Source organism: Lagopus leucura, unplaced genomic scaffold (assembly GCF_019238085.1).
Source record: "Lagopus leucura isolate 7727_CA_CO unplaced genomic scaffold, USGS_WTPT01 Super-Scaffold_100002, whole genome shotgun sequence".
Taxonomy (NCBI): Eukaryota; Metazoa; Chordata; class Aves; order Galliformes; family Phasianidae; genus Lagopus; species Lagopus leucura.
Genome location: NW_024962263.1, coordinates 70,698,879 through 70,715,889, shown reverse-complemented (window position 1 = coordinate 70,715,889; position 17,011 = coordinate 70,698,879). Strand labels below are relative to the sequence as shown.

The 17,011-nt window shown below is 39.3% G+C and overlaps 2 protein-coding genes across 6 annotated transcripts; one reads left to right on the top strand and one right to left on the bottom strand.

The window, feature by feature from the left end:
* Positions 1-275: 275 nt before the first annotated feature.
* POLR2K (RNA polymerase II, I and III subunit K) lies at positions 276-3,732 on the bottom strand. Its single transcript, XM_042869446.1, has 4 exons — positions 3,619-3,732; positions 2,258-2,321; positions 1,455-1,547; positions 276-1,029 (listed from the first exon to the last, which is right to left on the bottom strand). Exons 2-4 carry the CDS (start codon positions 2,316-2,318, stop codon positions 1,007-1,009), a joined length of 177 nt encoding a protein of 58 aa, XP_042725380.1. The 5' UTR covers positions 2,319-2,321; positions 3,619-3,732; the 3' UTR covers positions 276-1,006.
* Positions 3,733-5,762: 2,030 nt separating this feature from the next.
* On the top strand, positions 5,763-14,091 carry FBXO43 (F-box protein 43). Of its 5 annotated transcripts, none has more exons than XM_042869696.1 (7): positions 5,763-6,053; positions 6,556-6,634; positions 8,947-9,075; positions 10,126-11,612; positions 12,453-12,555; positions 13,369-13,554; positions 13,647-14,091. In XM_042869696.1, the coding sequence occupies exons 4-7, from the start codon at positions 10,147-10,149 to the stop codon at positions 13,893-13,895; spliced, it is 2,004 nt and encodes a 667-aa protein (XP_042725630.1). In that variant the 5' UTR covers positions 5,763-6,053; positions 6,556-6,634; positions 8,947-9,075; positions 10,126-10,146; the 3' UTR covers positions 13,896-14,091. The 5 variants fall into 5 exon arrangements, with proteins under 5 accessions (XP_042725630.1, XP_042725631.1, XP_042725629.1 ...); XM_042869697.1 differs by lacking the exon at positions 5,763-6,053 and adding an exon at positions 6,337-6,378 and having other exon boundaries at positions 9,028-9,075; XM_042869695.1 differs by lacking the exon at positions 5,763-6,053 and adding an exon at positions 6,337-6,378.
* Positions 14,092-17,011: the final 2,920 nt, after the last annotated feature.

Genomic DNA, 17,011 nt, shown 5'->3' with positions numbered 1-17,011 from the left:
TGACTTCAGGGTATTCTCTTCAGAAGTATGGCAGTTGGGTTTCTGGTTTCATAAAACATCACTGGTTTGCTTTCAGTGTATTTTATTCAGTCTAAATCGGTCCGATACTCTTTCAAGTGCCTTGAGCCTCACCACTGCCCATAACCTTACGTTACCCTCACTAAAACCCATCCATGCTCCTTTCTGCAGCAGGCTGCACACTCCCCAGCAGCGGTATCATACCATACTGACAGCAGTGAAATGACACATTTGTCTTTCAACAGTGTCATCAGCACTAGCATCAAAATTTAGCATTTAATCAGCAAGCATTTAATCAGGCTGAATTAGCATCAGACACAAAGCAGCAGTGTTTTCTAAGACACATCAGCACAATGGGTATTTTAGTATCACTTAGCAAATACTCTGAACAGGTAAAGGGTTTGGGCTTATCAGTACAAAACAACAACCACTTCTTATTACAGACTCATGACAAAAGCAAAATGATGTTACTTCAGTTTTACCTTATCTTTATACTACAGTCCTACTTATTTTGGTGAGTACAAGCAAGTCACAAAGCAGACAGAATTTGCATTTATGCATATAATTTTTATCCTGATTTGGGTCCTGTCGAGTTCAAATCCAAATTTCAGACCTGATTTTGTGTTGCCTTCAATATATCTTCACTGGGATTTATTCAAACCAAGATTTTATGTAGTTCACAGGAGTCCAAAAAACATTGAAAAGAGTTAAAACACAAGTAAGGTTTAGGCAAGAGTTGTGAAAACAAGGTTAGCACTTAACTCAAAAATGAATACAATACTAATAAATTTAACATATTAAAATTTAAGTAACAAATCCGCTTCTAAAAGTAGTATAGATAGAATTGTGATGGTATGACAAGTAATACAGTAAAGTTTAATATTTCAATATCTTAAACCACAAAATTATGCATTTATACACCAATGGATTTACAGAGCAAAGTTGCCAGAAATACTGAAGTATAAAATTAATGTATCTTCAGGTCAAATCACCGGGCATCAAAAACCACCACTGGAATTGTGCAGTTAAAGAAAAATGTGTTGCAGTTCAAAAAAGATCCAGGAGAGGAAAGGGGTCAGGGAGAACGAGAAGAGAGAATGCATAAATCTAAAGTCACAAGTAACTGTATAAATAATTTCTGAAATGCTCTGATAATTAACCCTATAACATTTTCCCTTTTTAAAAGGCTGTATAATAGCAAACATTCACAGTACGTAACACAAGATTATTAACTGTAGTTTTCTTAAAAAATGGAAAACTAAAAGTATCAAAAAACAAGGTCCTGAATTACACTCCAGAGATGTTCGTATGGTAGTTTGATGTGTTGATTTTTGGTCTTGAAGGATCCCTGCATCATTACTCTCATTTTCAGTTTTCTTACGCACCTTGCCCCCACGGCTTCCCAAATGCATTCAATTGCCTTTGCAAAAGGATACATCTTTTTGTTCTTTTCTTGTACATTATTCTGTACCCACATTCTCGGCATCTGATTGGATCTCTTGCCTTTATTTCATTTTCCGTATGACATTCTGATATGATGGAGAAAGAGAATAGCAATGGATGAACAAAAACAGTACTGCTAAAGCACAGATAACTTTCAGAAATAATAATGGTCAAATTCTTTTTACTGGCAAATAAAGCATAATAGAAAATAATTGCACTGAATTTTAATAAGTAACAGAATTATCTTAATATACTGTTAAGAGAAAAAAAAAGGATTGGCAAACATATTGCTAAAAATTATCTAAACATTACTGTACAGAATACATTCCACAGTCAAAACTCCACTAATGAAACCTTCATCTCAGCCCCTCTCAGACACCAAGTTTATTTTCCTAAGCAAAAATTTTTCAGAGGTCTTTAAAGGGGCTATTCAAAAGCTCCAATTTTCACTTTGTTAACTTATGTATAGGTAAGAGAAAATGTGACTCCTGCACATTAATAAAAGCTGAGTGACAACACTGTATTTCCAAAAAACCTTGTGTCTAAGAAGCAATAAATAAAAGTTCCACTATCATTCTCTAGAGATGCAGGACCTCCACATAGCAACAGAAGTTCTAGTGAATGACTTCCATATCGAAATCCACAGGTAGTCCACGCGCGTGGGAGCATCAGTGCATAATGCTAATGGATCATCAGCATCCACAACACAGTTATGTAGATTTCTGTACTCTGCAGCACTATGATCACGCATTCCTCATTATTAGAACATCAGATATCATTAATGTCTTTTCTTTACCTCCACAAATGTAAATCATTGGCTGCTGCTTTGGAGGCTGAACGTCCTTCTGTGAATCCATGTTCTAAACAAAAACAACAAACAAAATACATGGTTTTTGTTGTTGACTTACATAAATATTTCAATATTTCCATCTGAAGTTGAAAAACTTATTTTAAAATAAATACAAAAATATTCAAGCTATGTTTGATACATGCTATGTAAGATGATTCACATTGGAAGAGACTTCAGAAATTCATCTAGTGCAACTTCCTCCTCAAAAAAGTCAGCTCAGGTCTTTACAATCAGCTGTGAAAAAGCTCTGAAGATGGAGGCTGCGTATTGTTTTATATTAAAGAGAATTTTAAACAGCAATGCTCACTTCATATTTTTTTTTCCTTCCTTCTGCTGGTGGTAAGAGTTTTTACCTTGCTGGAAACAAAACTAACTCAATTTTTTCTCTGTCCTAGCACTAGATACCCCAATCTACCTTTACACTGTTTGATCTAATTAATTAGAAATCCTGGGAGCTGTCTGTAGTTAGAATAATAGCCATTAAAAAGAAATGAATAAATGGAGGCAAGGGAGAAGAAATTCTGTGGAAATTCTAAAAGAATTACCAATTGGTCAACTATTAGATAACCAGTAGTACTCTCCAAGCATCAGTTCACATCTTATTATAATAGTTTAGGTTGTTCAACCTTACTTGGACTCCAGTATTCCTTCACAGTATCAGACAACTACTACATAAACATTTCATTTTTTAGCAACCCCAATCTAACATGGAAGCACTGTTGCAGACATACATTTTGAGGTTGTGACTATATAAAGAAAGCACTCTTTTTCCCTCCCAGTGTAAATCTAGGCTAGAATACAAATATATTCATGTTTGGGTATGTTTTTCTTTGAGGTTGCTGAGCCTGGTTATGGGGCACTTCTGCTTGATTTCCTAGTACATCTCCCCGACCTTCAGTTTGTCCCCATCTAAATGCACTATTGGCTTGAAAACTGGAGAATGACAGAAATATTTCATTCTTTGTTGGTGAGAGGCTGATCAGTAAACGCCAAATCCCCCTGCAAAACTCCCTATTATGCCACTTCATTCAAGATAATTCGAGATAATCCATTAAACGCAGTAACTTTTAAATAAGGCTTTGTTTTATTGCTACCACAGTAGAACCTTAATATACATGCAATACAGACACGTTGTACCAGTAGATTACAATTAGATTTTGGCAGTCATTCCTTGGCGTTTGAAAACAACGGCGCCATGCAGCCCCCCCCAGACCCGCCTCGGTTTAGCGCCAGGCACGCCTCCTCACCGCTGACACCCAGGGGTTTTAACGGGCTTAACGGGCTTGGGCGGACCTTTCCCCGCTCACCTCTCACCACGAAGAGCACCACCGCCAGCCCGGCAGGGAAAAGCCGAAAGCGGCACCGGTCCGCACACGCCAAGCCGTCCTGTCGGCGCCGAATGATGACGTCACTGCGCAGCGTCGGGGGGCGGGGCCTGCGCCGCCGTCTCTACGCGCTGTGGAGGATTCACAGCGGTTAGCGACTGGAGGAGCCTCGGCAGAGGGAGCGCGGGAAGCGCCTGAAGCTGGCGCTTAGAGAAGAGGGACCTATAAGAGGAGAATGCTCCCAGGCCACCATATAGGCACTGGGAGGTATACACGAGAGAGCTGTGCGACCCGGGAGCGCCGACTTTTCCTATGAGAAAAATTCCTTTCTCTTTGTCCTACAGAGAAAACAGACAGCTGCGTGTTTAGCTTAAATCCCGCCACAGGTCTCATCATACGAGTGAAGGGTTTTACTGCCGATGAGTTTTACTTCGCCATCCTTTTCGTGCTTAGAAACTCTTTATCTATGACTGTCAACTAAGATATATGACTATCAACTAAATCTCGGTACCCTGTGGGCTGTGCCATGTATCCCCGTAGTGAAACAAGCTGACAAGCCGCGGTACTGTATATTAATACTATTTGTAGGATCGTGCTCCGCAGGCGTCCTGGGGGAGTCGCATGTCTCCAAGTCCGTAGGAATTTTGCTTTATGCCTGGAAAGTGTTTAACAAATACTGTTCAATATTTACAAAACGAGTTCATCATTCAAGAATCCCCCGATGTAAGGAAATGGCTCTTTCCAAACGTCGAATAAGAATTGTTTCCTGGGGAGACAATAAGGTTTTATCAGTTATAATTTAATTCTCTCATAGCAGCAAATTACCTAGATGGATAAGCTGTAAGTCACATAAAATAAACTTGAGAAACAATAAATACTTGCAGTTTTCCTCATTTTGTATTTAAGCTAAAATTAATAACATACTAACGATTTCTAGGCTGCTCACCAGCTTTGTCATGCTGCTGTGCGAAAATAAAGCTAAATCTAACTTCTGAGTGCCAGAATAAAACACTTCAAGGAAAACGGGACGTGCACGGCAGTGATGCTCGCTGCCCTCTGTCCTCCGCTGCGATCCTCGGAGGTGGGAGCTACTGCCGGGAGCAAAAAAAGCCCGGAACCTTCCTCTGCTGATGGACACTAAGTAATTAACACTCCAGAAGTAACCAGACATTTAAATTAGTGAATAAAGCCGATAGTATTTCCCCGCATTCGTTTTGTATTATAAAACGGGTTTGACGGAAGGATTAAAGCATCAAGATGATGCTTTAGAACCTACTTACTAATTATACGCCATGAAAAAGTCGATTGTCTCAAGGAAATCATGCAGTCTCTTGATTATATCCATCTTTTAACCGTTCCGTCGGTGGGGGGGGAGGAGGGAGTCTTTAAACGTCCATTACTTTCTCCGTTTGTGCTTCACGCCGCCGCCCTCGGGGTATAGCCCAGTTCAGACAGGCTGATAAACGCCGGTCCTCAAAGGACGTTTGGTATATGCGCTTAAAAGCTCCTCGGCCTCGCAGAAGGGGCCATTTCCTCCGTGAACACGTAAGATAAATTCTTCCGATTCGCGTGAAACTGCTACCGAAAGCACTTCGGGAAATCGTGGATTCCATTTCCGAACTCTTCAATTCTCATTCTAAAACGGAACGGGGAAACGTAGCAAAATCCCTAATCTTTTCACCCGTTACAGGTACCCTCCGGTCGCTTACCCGTGCACGAAGGCGCCCCGTTCCCCGGCTGGGCAGGGAATGCTCTGCAACGCGCGCTGCCCCCGGCCCGCCTTACGGCGCCGCTGCTCAGCCCCGAGGCGCCAAGGGCTATGAAGCCCGCCCGCTCTGCGCAGCCCTCGTTACCACGGGAAGCCTCCGGCATTCTGCTCAGGGCGGAGGCGTTACTCTCAGAGCGACGCCCAACGATTTAAAGCCTCTTTCATCTTGCGCTGTTTCTGATGGAGGAAGAAAGCCGTAAGCTTTCTAGGAAAGAAAAACAGAAATTGTGTATGATTATCTAGCTCCTAAGCTGTCGGGTACGAGTAAGCTAATTGACGTGAATTAATTAGCACCCTTACAACTCAGGCTTAAAGATCCTGGTGCAGATGACGCTCTGTGAAGGCTCAGGCTCCCCACTGGAGGTGCCTCCCGCCCGCCCCACGGGAGCTGAGCGGTTCTGAGCAGCGGGAGCGCCTCAGCCCTGCTCCTAAGAGGAGCAGTTGAACGGAACGGGCAGACGGGCAGCACCGGGGCGCTTTTTGGAGGGCCGGGAGCGGCGGGAGCCGCAGAGTTGGAGTATAAAGTGCGAAGAGAACGCGGAGCGCAGCTGTTGCCGTTCTTATTCCTAGAGGCAGCGCTCTTCGGGCCGCCCCCGCCCTGCCCTCGCCTCAGAGCCGCGCCGCTCCCCTGGGGCGGCAGCGCGGAGCGGTTGGTAAAGGCGGGCAGTTCAAACCCAAGCGAGGGAAAGCGGCTGTGGCCGCACGCGAGGAGCCGGTGTGGGTGGAGAGAAGCGAAGCGGCTTCTCACTAAGGGCAACGGGCCCCGAAGCCGGGTGGCAAGCTGTGGAGGCGGCAGAATCCCCGCCTTCCCCAGCCCGCTGGCTGGCAGGGAGGGCAGCCTCGCCCTTCGTCTCAGGGAGCACCGCCGACCTCATCGGCTGCTCCCGGTGGTGGGGGTTCTGGGGTCGGTTTGCTGTGCCCAGCGGTGTGCGAGATAAGGAGGTGAAGCTGTGTGTTCGTGTCCAACAGCCCAGGTGACTGAGAGAACCCCCTCACCCCGATACTGCTCCCTAGGTAGCATCAGTTATCCTCATCGCTGGTAGGTGAATGTGGCAGTGAAAGACCGAGGGGAAACTTTCTCAGCTGTTATCCCACTTCTTGGTAACGTTTCTTTTGTACCTCTTTTTCACTCGTGCCCCGTCTCACTTTAGGTTGTCGGTAAGGGGTTAAATAGTACTTTGCGTTCAATACATTTGCTGTGGAGGATCTCCAGTTGCTTCACAAATTAGGGTAAGTTAACCCTGTGTGACAGAAAGGGTTGAACTAAAATATCGATGGCATTAGATCTGGGAGCTCAAAGAGCAGAGACTTCAGATAAAGTCAGTTTTATTGCAAAGTGTGTTTTCCATTGAAATATGTGATGAAATAGTCCTGTATCACCAAAGCTTTATCTGTTAGGTTAACAGGATGGACAGTGACAAAAAAAAGTACAGAAAACATTTTGTTAGAGGCAGCTTTGTATAGTGTGCATTACCAAGGAATATAAGTTAGAATCAAGATCAGGGTAACTCCATTCTAGAACTCATGTCTGTGATATAGGTGCCATTTACATTGCCTTCCAGTAAACAACATTCTTTTCCTCTCCTTTTTTTAGGATAAGTCTAGATGTGTCAGATATTCTAATTCTAGCATCTGAATCCAGTCCTTACTTTAGTTTGGGTCTCTGAACATGAAATACTTTGTTCTGAAAAGTGCCAGAAAGTTTGCTGTTGACCTGTGGGCCAATTTGAAAACTACAGAATTGAAAAAAGATATTAAAGAAATTGAAAGGGAAGATATGCCTTTTATTCCTTCCTCTGTAACAGGCTTGATATGTCCTTGCTATGCGACCAGTCTGTTCTTCCTAGCTTGTCTGTTTCCTGATGCCTAAAAAGGAGCCTAACGCTTTCAGCAATTACTTCAAGATCCTCAAGTAGGAAAGGCTTGGTTTTTTTTACATCAAAACTAGTAGGTCAAATGTTTCTCCTGATGAGAGTGCCTTATAAAACAGTAAACAAGTCTTAACGAGTTTTACTAGTTATCTTTTATGGGTATAAATACTATGCCATTCTATAATGGTATATGTCCAGCAGATCAGAAATTCTCTTCTTTTGGTACTACAGATCTGAATAAAACAAGACCTAGTGTTTAATTAAACTTCAACTTTAAAAAGTGATAGTTGTTTATGGAAAAACTGAGGTGTAAACTTAGATCTGTTGTAAAGAATTTTAAGTTGATACTGTCTGCTCTGTCCATGCTATAGTGGTTTCCCTGTAATTTTTCAGGAAAAAAAAAAAAAAAAAAAAAAAAAAATCAATATAGGAAGCTCAGAGGCTCCTCCTGCTGGACGTTGGCCCACCAACATTGTAGTTTTCACTTCTGCTTAAGGTTTCAACGCCGCTTTTTCTTTAATTCTGCTGTTCTGATCATCCTAACAACAGTAAAAACCTTTTTTTCCCTGCAATTTTATGCTACTCAAAAACATGCTACAACTTTATGTTGTAGTATTTCGAATTTCCTCCATTCTTATTTTGTTAAGTGAGTGCATAGCTTGTCTCTATCCAAGGAATGAGTAAAAAGCAATGAGGAAAAACAAGTGCAAAGGTGAGATATGAGAGTAAGGTGAAAATATTGTAGTTATATAGGTATATGGGAAAGGAACAAGGCCAAATTTGTCTTTATTTCTAACATCTTTTCTGCAAAAATTCTTTTCAATTAGGTGCATTCTTTGTTTTAAATCTAATCTTGTTTCATACTGTCATCAGTCTGATTTCACTGACCTTTATGTCAAGTTCTCACAGTCTGTTCTCAAGTGTCATGGTCCTCTGGACTGACATTGCAATCTGCTCACTGTAGGCAACAAAACAAAATGGCTGGAAGGCTGTGTGGAAGAAATGGACCTTAGGGTGTTAGTTGACACTTGGCTGAACATGAGCCAGTGGTGTGTGCCCAGGTAGCCAAGAAGACCAATGGCATCCTGGCTTATATAAGAAATAGTGTTGCCAGAAGGACCAGGAAGCTGTTTTTCTCTATATATTCAGCATTGGTGAGGCCATACCTTGAGTACTGTGCTCGGTTTTTTTGCCCCTCACTACAAGAAGGACATTGAGGTCCTTAGAAGGTGCTCAGAGAAGGGCTACAAAGCTGTGAGGGGTCTGCAGCACAGCTCTTATGGGGTGCGGCTGAAGGATCTAGGATTGTTCAGCCTGAAGAAGAGGAAGCTCTGGGAGACCTCCCTGTTCTCTACAGCTGCCTGAAAGTTGACCTATTCTTTCTTGTTGCTAGCAATAGGACTAGAGGAAATGGCCTCAATTTGTGCCAGGGGAGGTTCACGTTGGATTTTTGGAAATTTTTTTTCTCTGAAAGAGTGATCAGGTGTTGAAACAGGCTGCCCAGGGTGGTAGTTGGGTCACCTTTCCTGGAGGTGTTCAAGAAATGTACGGATGTACTAAGGGACATTGTTTAGTGGGGGAAATACTGGTGATAGGTGGATGATTGGGCTGGATGATCTTAAAGATCTTTTCCAATCTTGGTGATTCTATGAAAGTATGTTTATATTGCAGTGATCCTACAGAGTGCCTGCATCATTTGAAAATTGACCCTAGATCATCGCAGGATAATTTCTTCCCCCCTTCTTTCCCTAGGACTTTGGGCTTGCCTCAGCTGTACTTGGTGGCTTAATTCCTGACTAGGTCAGTGCTGTTAGTAGCAGTGTCTTAATGTCTGTTGTTTAAGCCACCTATAAAAATTCCAGTTTTGTCTGCTCTATAACTTCAGTGATAAATTCCAGATTTTTATTCCAAGATACCAGTTCTTGAGGCCAGCAGCAGCCCACTGAAATCTGCCATTTCAAACTTTGAGACTCTTCTAATTTTTTTCTTCCTGTGATAACACCCCCCCATAACAGCGTTGTTCATAATATCTCCTTTAACACTATTATATCTTGTGCAACCTATTGCAGTTTGGGGCAATGTAAAGAAACTCCACATTACTGGATAGCAAAAATCAGTCATTTTGCGTTCTTACAATTATTACTTAAACGCATGCATCAACTATTTATTATTTTTGGTTGGAGGAGAACATATAGTAGCTCTTGAGAACTTCAGTACTTGTTAAGTTTATGTTGAAGTTCCCACATACGTTGTGAGAGGTTGTATAGACAATCAGTAGACAATATCCAAAGTGTAAATCTTCAGAACACTTAGTTTATCCACAGAGCTGTGTGGAAAAAAAAACACACACCTTTACAAAATAACATTTAAGTATTAAAGCAGATGAGAATATGTTGTCTGCTTTGCACCCGGAGGTCCAATTTTATTCTGTCTGGCTACTGTGGAAGCTACAATAGGGAGAACTGTAGACTTGTCTCTTCACAGCTAATCTTCTCTTTTTCTAATGTAAAAGGTATTTTCTCATTAGTTAATCTATCTCTATCCTCTGCTAGCTCTTGAGGGCTACTGCTTGTGATTTCATGAATCAGTAACACTGCTGATAAAAAAAATAATAACAAAAAAATTACTACCTGTTGGGATAAGGGGGAAGTTGATCATTCTAACAACATGCTTGACTGTACAAAGTTAATCTTTGTACTCACGTATAAGCACTGTTTCTATTAAGACTAATGAAAATACTTTTTTTTTTTAACATGTATTGGTAGATTTACACAAGGCTTCTTTTTACTCTTCCGGGGTGATTATTTTCATTGTTTGTTTCAAAAATAACACTGCTGTCTTCATTTACAGAGTTAAAGTGCAAAGCAGAAGATGTCAGATAGTCATTCAGTAGCATTCAATATTATTAAAAGAAATAGGTTAACGTCTCCCAGCAGCAGTTTTAAAAGCTCCAGTTTTAAAGACACTCGTTCCACTTCAGCAATTCTGGACAGCAGATGCAATGAGTCATTAAAAGATCCTGATGCAGAACATAAAGAAACACCGAGAGCAACAAGTTTATCTTTGCTACAAGAGCATTCTGACCATATCCGTCCAAATGACCTCTGTTCTGTGTCATCTATTGAAAATGAAATGAATTCTATCTCCTTATCAGACAGAAGAGAAGCAAACAGGAGCACGTATTTTTTTGAAACCCCGAAAGCGGGTAGAAAAGGCTCCTCGTTACGCAGGAGGCTGCTTTTATTGAAGGCTGGTGCAGCTGTAGGGAGCTGTGAAAAACAAGTTGGTTCTTCAGGGAGCAGCAGGAAAAAACTATTCCCTTCTGTTCTGAGCTCTGAAGAAAAACTGTCACAAACTGCTTCACACTCTTTGAAAGATGAAAGTTGCAACACCCTGAGAGGTAGCACTGTGGAGACTGAGGGCTCTAGTCCTGATTGCCCAAAGCGGCGACTATCCTTTTCACAACAAAGGACTTCTACTCTAGATGAGTCCAAATGTAAGGATCCCTCATTGCTGGAAACAGAATGTTTTTCTCCAATTGAGGGTAAGGATGTTACTGCTAGTAACACTAATGAATTCAGTGAGAGTGTCCTTTTAAGTGTTAGTGAAGGGTTGCTTCAGACTCCTACTTGCAGTGTGTTACCTGAGGCCAGTGATAGCAAGATCCTGAATTCTATTGATAGTCTTGTAGAGAACTTCAACTTTGAGCTGTGCGATGGAAACAATCCCTCTATTAAACTGGCAAGTTACCCAAATATTTCAACACCTGAGGATAGCGGATATAATTCACTCCAACTGGACAAATCAGGAGACTTGTTGTCTGATCATGAGGGTTCTTTTCAAGAGAGCTTTCGAAAACGCAAAGAAGGTTCCAAAATTCTGGATATTAAAAGAAAGGCAAGGAAAATTGAACGAGTGAGAAGGTTGTCAACTCTTCAGGAACAGGGCTCACAGTCGGAGACAGAAGACCATCATGGCAGTCCTAATTCAGCACGTATGTTAGTGGAAGAAAGAAGCTTTGTCACAGAAGACCATGGATTAGTTTTAAAGGAACAGACGAGTAAAGACTCAGCTGTAAATTATGGAGATCTCTCAAGAACTCCAGCTCTGCAAGTAGTCCATGAAATTTGCTTGCAAAGACAAAGATCAGACAAAAATCAAATATCAAAGAATACTGTTGGAACACAAATAGTTGCGTTAAAACATGTTCTTGCTGGACTTATTGGCAAGAAAATGGGCCTTGAAAAGTTAGATATTTTAACTGAATTAAAATACAGAAATTTAAAACATGTTCTTGCTATTGTTTTAGATGCTTTGACAGTGGAAAGTCTATGCAGGTAGGTACTACTGCTGTTCTGCCTTCTCTCTACCCCATGAAATTTTGAAAATGTTTCTGTGAATAAATTAGGGTTATTTCTGGAATAATGGGAATTGTCAATATATTTTTTTTGTTTAATTTAAGGGAAATTAAAAGGGGTTTTTCACAAGTAACTAAGTGGTTATTTCTACGTAGTTCTAATAATACTTTGTATACAGGAATTAGAGGGAAAAATAAAAGGGGAGATTAAATTGAAACTGTCACACTACTTGTAAGTTTTAAAACACTGACATTCTTTTTCAAATCTAGAAAGTCAGTTATTCTTATTTCAAGTTTCCAATCATTTTTCTTGCATGTTTAATTTCCTCAGTTATTTCTAAGCACAGAGACAAAAGAGCTCAAAGAATATTGCTTAATGTTCTGGATTTATTTTCTGAAATCAGTAGAAGTTGTCACTTAATTCAAAGAAATCAAGAGTGTCACGTGTTACAAAAGGAATAGGTAGAATTATCAGGACATAAATATTGTCAGAATACTTAATGCTTAGAAATATAAGTTTAGGAGCAAAATTAAATGGCTTATGTGGGAAAAAATGTATTTAATTTGGTGAGCCAAAGATGTGCTATGCTGTTTATACTGCAGTTATTCACTAGATTCTTTTATGTGTACTGTGCAATGGTGCAGAATGTGTGAAGTTTGTATTATGACAATGCAGTGGTATACTACAATTCTGTAATATATAGAAGTACTTCATAATATCACAAGAAGTCTGTGAAAGTCTTAACAAGGTACATATATACTGTTTTCTGTCATACCCTGAAAAATTGCGAGTGGATAATTTTTCATTCATTTGTTCCAGCATTTGGAAAGTAAGCAAAAACTGGCGTGAAATCATTGTACAAGATAAAAGAGCAGATAGAAGGAGGAAGTCATACATAAAACAGCTGAAAGAAGAAGCTGAGGTAAGGGTTGTCTTAAAGGTAATATTTCTGGTTGCTTTTTTTTTCCATGTGTTAAATTATTTGAGACAGAGGGTGCACTAAGCTTTTTAAAGGTAGCTAATAGCAACAGTTCCAGCATGTTAACATGAGGATGTCATTGCTTTGATTTTACTGCTTTTCATCTGCTCCTACTTTGAGTACTCCTGTTAAAACCATGTGATTTCCTTCCCGTACACCCTGAGCATATTTTCATCAAGTGATTCTAGCCTGGGGTCTTTAAAATAGCTTCTAATACCTCTATATCATGGTATTTCTCATTTCACTCTAGTCTACAGTCCATTAGAATACTGTACTACTTCCCGATTATTTTTCAGAGCTGCCAGTATCTTATCTTCTTCATGGTATACTTGAATAGAGGGAAACACAGATGGTTCTTAAGAGCTTTCTAGAAATTAAATGTATTATTAATATAAATATGCATTTTCAGGAGATTCTCCATGTGTGCACACAATGCTTTAGCTGTGACAAAACTTATGTTTGGTAGCTTTGTGATTGCTATTGAGATGCATTCTGTTTCAGAAACGTGAGGACCGATGTGAAAGTAATCAAGTGCTAAATACTGTTGGTTTGTTTACCCTGCTCATGGGACTTTATTTTTTGTGGTTCCTATTTTGTCTCCTTACTAAATACAAATGTTTAATGGAAATACATGCACTGTACATATTCTGTTGTGGTGTTGCAAGGAGAAAACTTAGGAAGCAAAAACATTCTGAAGTAAATAAAGCTCTGATTTGCTTCCTTCTCATCCCCCCTTATAATTATCAACTTTTACAGGAACACCTATTGAAAACTGAAGATGCTGCCACAAGACTTAATGTCCTCAACAGATCTGCTCTAAGGCCAGTTCAAGCTCAAGCCAGAACTCCTGGACTGCAAACACCACCCTCTTACACTGAACTTACACCCAGGAGATGCAGTTCTGTTCCCCAGTCAACCAGTAGACAGGAAGAATACATAAAAGTAGGTAGCCAAGAAATTTGTCACTTTCAGTTCTAAGAAAATTCTCACTTATGAGAACTAACTTATTTTTCTCTCCCTCCTTTTTGCTACAGGTTGCTAAAACTCTATTCACTGACGAAGCTCTAAAACCCTGTCCAAGATGTCAATATCCTGCTAAGTATCAGTTGGTAAAGAAATGGGGGCTATGTAGCAGAGAGGCCTGTGCCTTTGAGTTCTGCATTTTATGTCTGCATGCTTTCCATGGGTCCAAAGAATGTAACAGCTTATCAGCAAAACAGAAGAACAAAAAAGATGCTCCTCCAGGAAGTGCCCAAAGCAAAAGAAATTTAAAAAGACTCTAAATCTGTAAGGCATGCAAGTCCTTGCATTTCATTCCTTTTCCCCTTCTTCCTAAGTACTGACATCTTGGAAGTCTAATCTGATGTAGTTTTGCTTATCAAGATAACTTCATGTGTACATATCTTAATTCAGTGCATTTTTCTTTTTGAAAAAAGTGAATATTTTAAAACGTTTTGTTTTACCTGTCATGTAGTAGCTAAGCACTTACTAACATCTTAATTATTGAATAAAGTATCTTAAATGTATTCTTCAATATCTAGCTTACAGCATCTCATAGGTGTTTAAAAATGCAATTCTTGTCTTAATGACAAATTAAAGAAAATGATTTTTAAAGAACGTTTTTGGAAATTTCTTTATTTTTTACTTATTTTTAAAATATTTACTTTAAAAGTTGTACCTGCAAGTACTTCTATCTATATAAATGGTGATACCACAAAAAGAATGCATTAGTTGTCTGAATTTTATGCATTTTTCTGCATAATTAGAATAATAATTCTGTTGTTCTTAGACTCCATAGTGCAAGTCAGTAGAAGAGTAGTCTAAATCAAGGTGTTGCTCCAGTGATGATTGATTCTACTATTTTTTATATTTTTTTCTTTGAAAACTGACTTGAAAACTGCAGGTGACATAGCATACATCACATATCTAAAGCATACATCACATATCTAAAGAAGGTGTTGTATCACTCTACTGTTACGGACTTAGGCTATGTGTTTAGTGAGGTATTACTTCAGCTTCCAGATACTGATCATCTTCATATTTTTGCTTGAATTAAAGGATACAAATTATCCTTTCTCCTCTTCTAGACTTAATAAAGAGAATTCACTGGTTTTGTACTTGAGCTAAACATATTGACCCTTTGCAGAAAAATAATTCAGTCTTCCTCCCAGCATCAAATTTTGAGTAAATACTGACAACAGAAGACAACACTACTTACATGATGGAGATACAATCTCAGTTTACTTCCCCAGTTGATATTTTTCTACTTGGATACTTGATATTTACTATTCCATCTTCACGGAGATATTTTTTTATCGTAAGCCTCTTTTGGGGTGTTTGTAGTCAGCTGTTTCCTCTCTCCTTCCCTTCCTTCCTCTCTTTTATTTGTTTTTTGGACCATGTGTTGTTCGAGACTTTAACTTCACTGTGTGTATTTGCAGGTAAGCGTTAGGACTGGGCTGTATTTAAAAGATAGCTTGATAAAATGGGCTTTCAAGTAAGTTATAAGATGCATACTTTATTTTATCTTGCCTTGTAGTTGTCTCATACTTATTCCTATATCCTTTTATAGTTTAAAGATTATTCATTGCAATTTCAGACTTTTTTCCTTCCATTTTATCTGTTGAATTAGAGAAAAGCACCAATACAGCTCATTTTAGGATGTTCTAAAGATGTAACTTCCTATTTCTCATTTCTAACTATTGTATTTTGATTAGTACTTTCAGCATACTTGGATTCTGTAGCATGGTAGAGGGTGAAACAGCATGGTTGGTAAAATGCCAAAGTTTTAGTACTAACCTTAATAACGAAGGATGATATCATTAAAGACGAGATCAACTCAATACATCTGCCAGAAAATAATGTTTAAGTCAATTATCAGTGCTCTAACTCTGTATTCATTTGCATTCTGTTAAACCTTTGCATTATTCTTGCCTATGGTTAGTCTGGTAGGTCTTGAACTGGAAGATTTTTATGTATATATATATAACAGCAGAGGAGAACACAGTTTCTTACTTTGTAAAATAAAATAGTTTCAGGGTGTTGAGGGATTGATGCCCATTATCTTTTTCCTACTTGGCTGAATTAACTCTTGGAGTCCTTAACCTGATATTTGCTCAGTGCTGCTGCAGCTTTAATGACTAAGGTTTGTCACGTGCTAACATTCCTTTCCAGCATAGAGAAGAAGGATGCAAATGTGGTCCTTAGGTAGAAGCAGTAGGATGCTAATGGTCAGGAGTTTCCTGAAATGTTTTGCCTATTCTCCAGCATCAGAATTCTTTCTTACTACAAGGTTTTGACAAAGAAATAAGTGAATTATCTTTCACTCTGAAAGACATGAATAATGAGGTTAAAATTAATGTGTAATGTAATTTATGTACTGCTGAAAAACTCATTTTTGCCATTCCCATTTCTCTTCAGACAGGCATGTTCTGCTGTGGGAGGAGCAATATTGCCTACAAAGGATGTCCGTAGAAATGTGTTTAGATTTCTGAAGGTGATGATTTGAGCTGAAGCTGTGGGTTTAAATCCTAAAAAAGAATTCTTAGAAATGGCCATTTGCTGCTGACAGGTCTTGCTTCAGCAATCATACTTCATAAATCTTTCTGTTTCAGAGCAGCGACCATAAATTTCAACTAGTCTGTGAGAGGGAAATTGAGATGACTTAAGTCTCTGATCATTCATTCCTTGGAGACATGGAGCTTGGGTAAAATTGCTATAAATCTTTTGAGTTGTTTATATAATAAAAAATGATTTTAAGTTTTATCACTGTAACTCTATCTTCATTAAACTAAGGAGCTCAAAAACATCTGTCAGATTATTTTCCTTTTCCACATATTGGTTATTTGTTAGTATACTTTAGGCAGTCCAGGGTAATTTTAATGTAAGAAGTAATTCCTTTTCATTCTGTCTTCATAGGCACATGAAGAAACACAAACATCAGGTTAGGAAGGGACTCCTGCTTCCTGCAGTCCAGTGCCAAGCTCTTACATCAGTTTATCAAGAGTTGCCTTAAAACTGGTTAGAACCTTGTCTGATTACCTTTACATTGAAGATCTATTCCAGATTGCTCTACTAGTCACTTAACCATTTGTCTTTTTTTCAGCATTGCTGTTAGAATACCTATTGAATAAATCTATTCAATAACCTTTTCCCCACATGTTATGATTATATAGTACAAATAGCCTCTCACACTTTACATTTTTGACAAAACAACCTGAAATTTATTTAGTATTTCAGATGCATCTTCTGTTCCTCCGATTGTCTTACTGACTCTTCACTATTTCCATTTGAATCTATTCTGTGAATCTATGCAGCTAGTATTCCAGGTAAAACCACCTCAAGATCTTGAATAATGTCAGTGCTTTCCTTTCTCGCCCCTGAATGCTTGGATGGACTC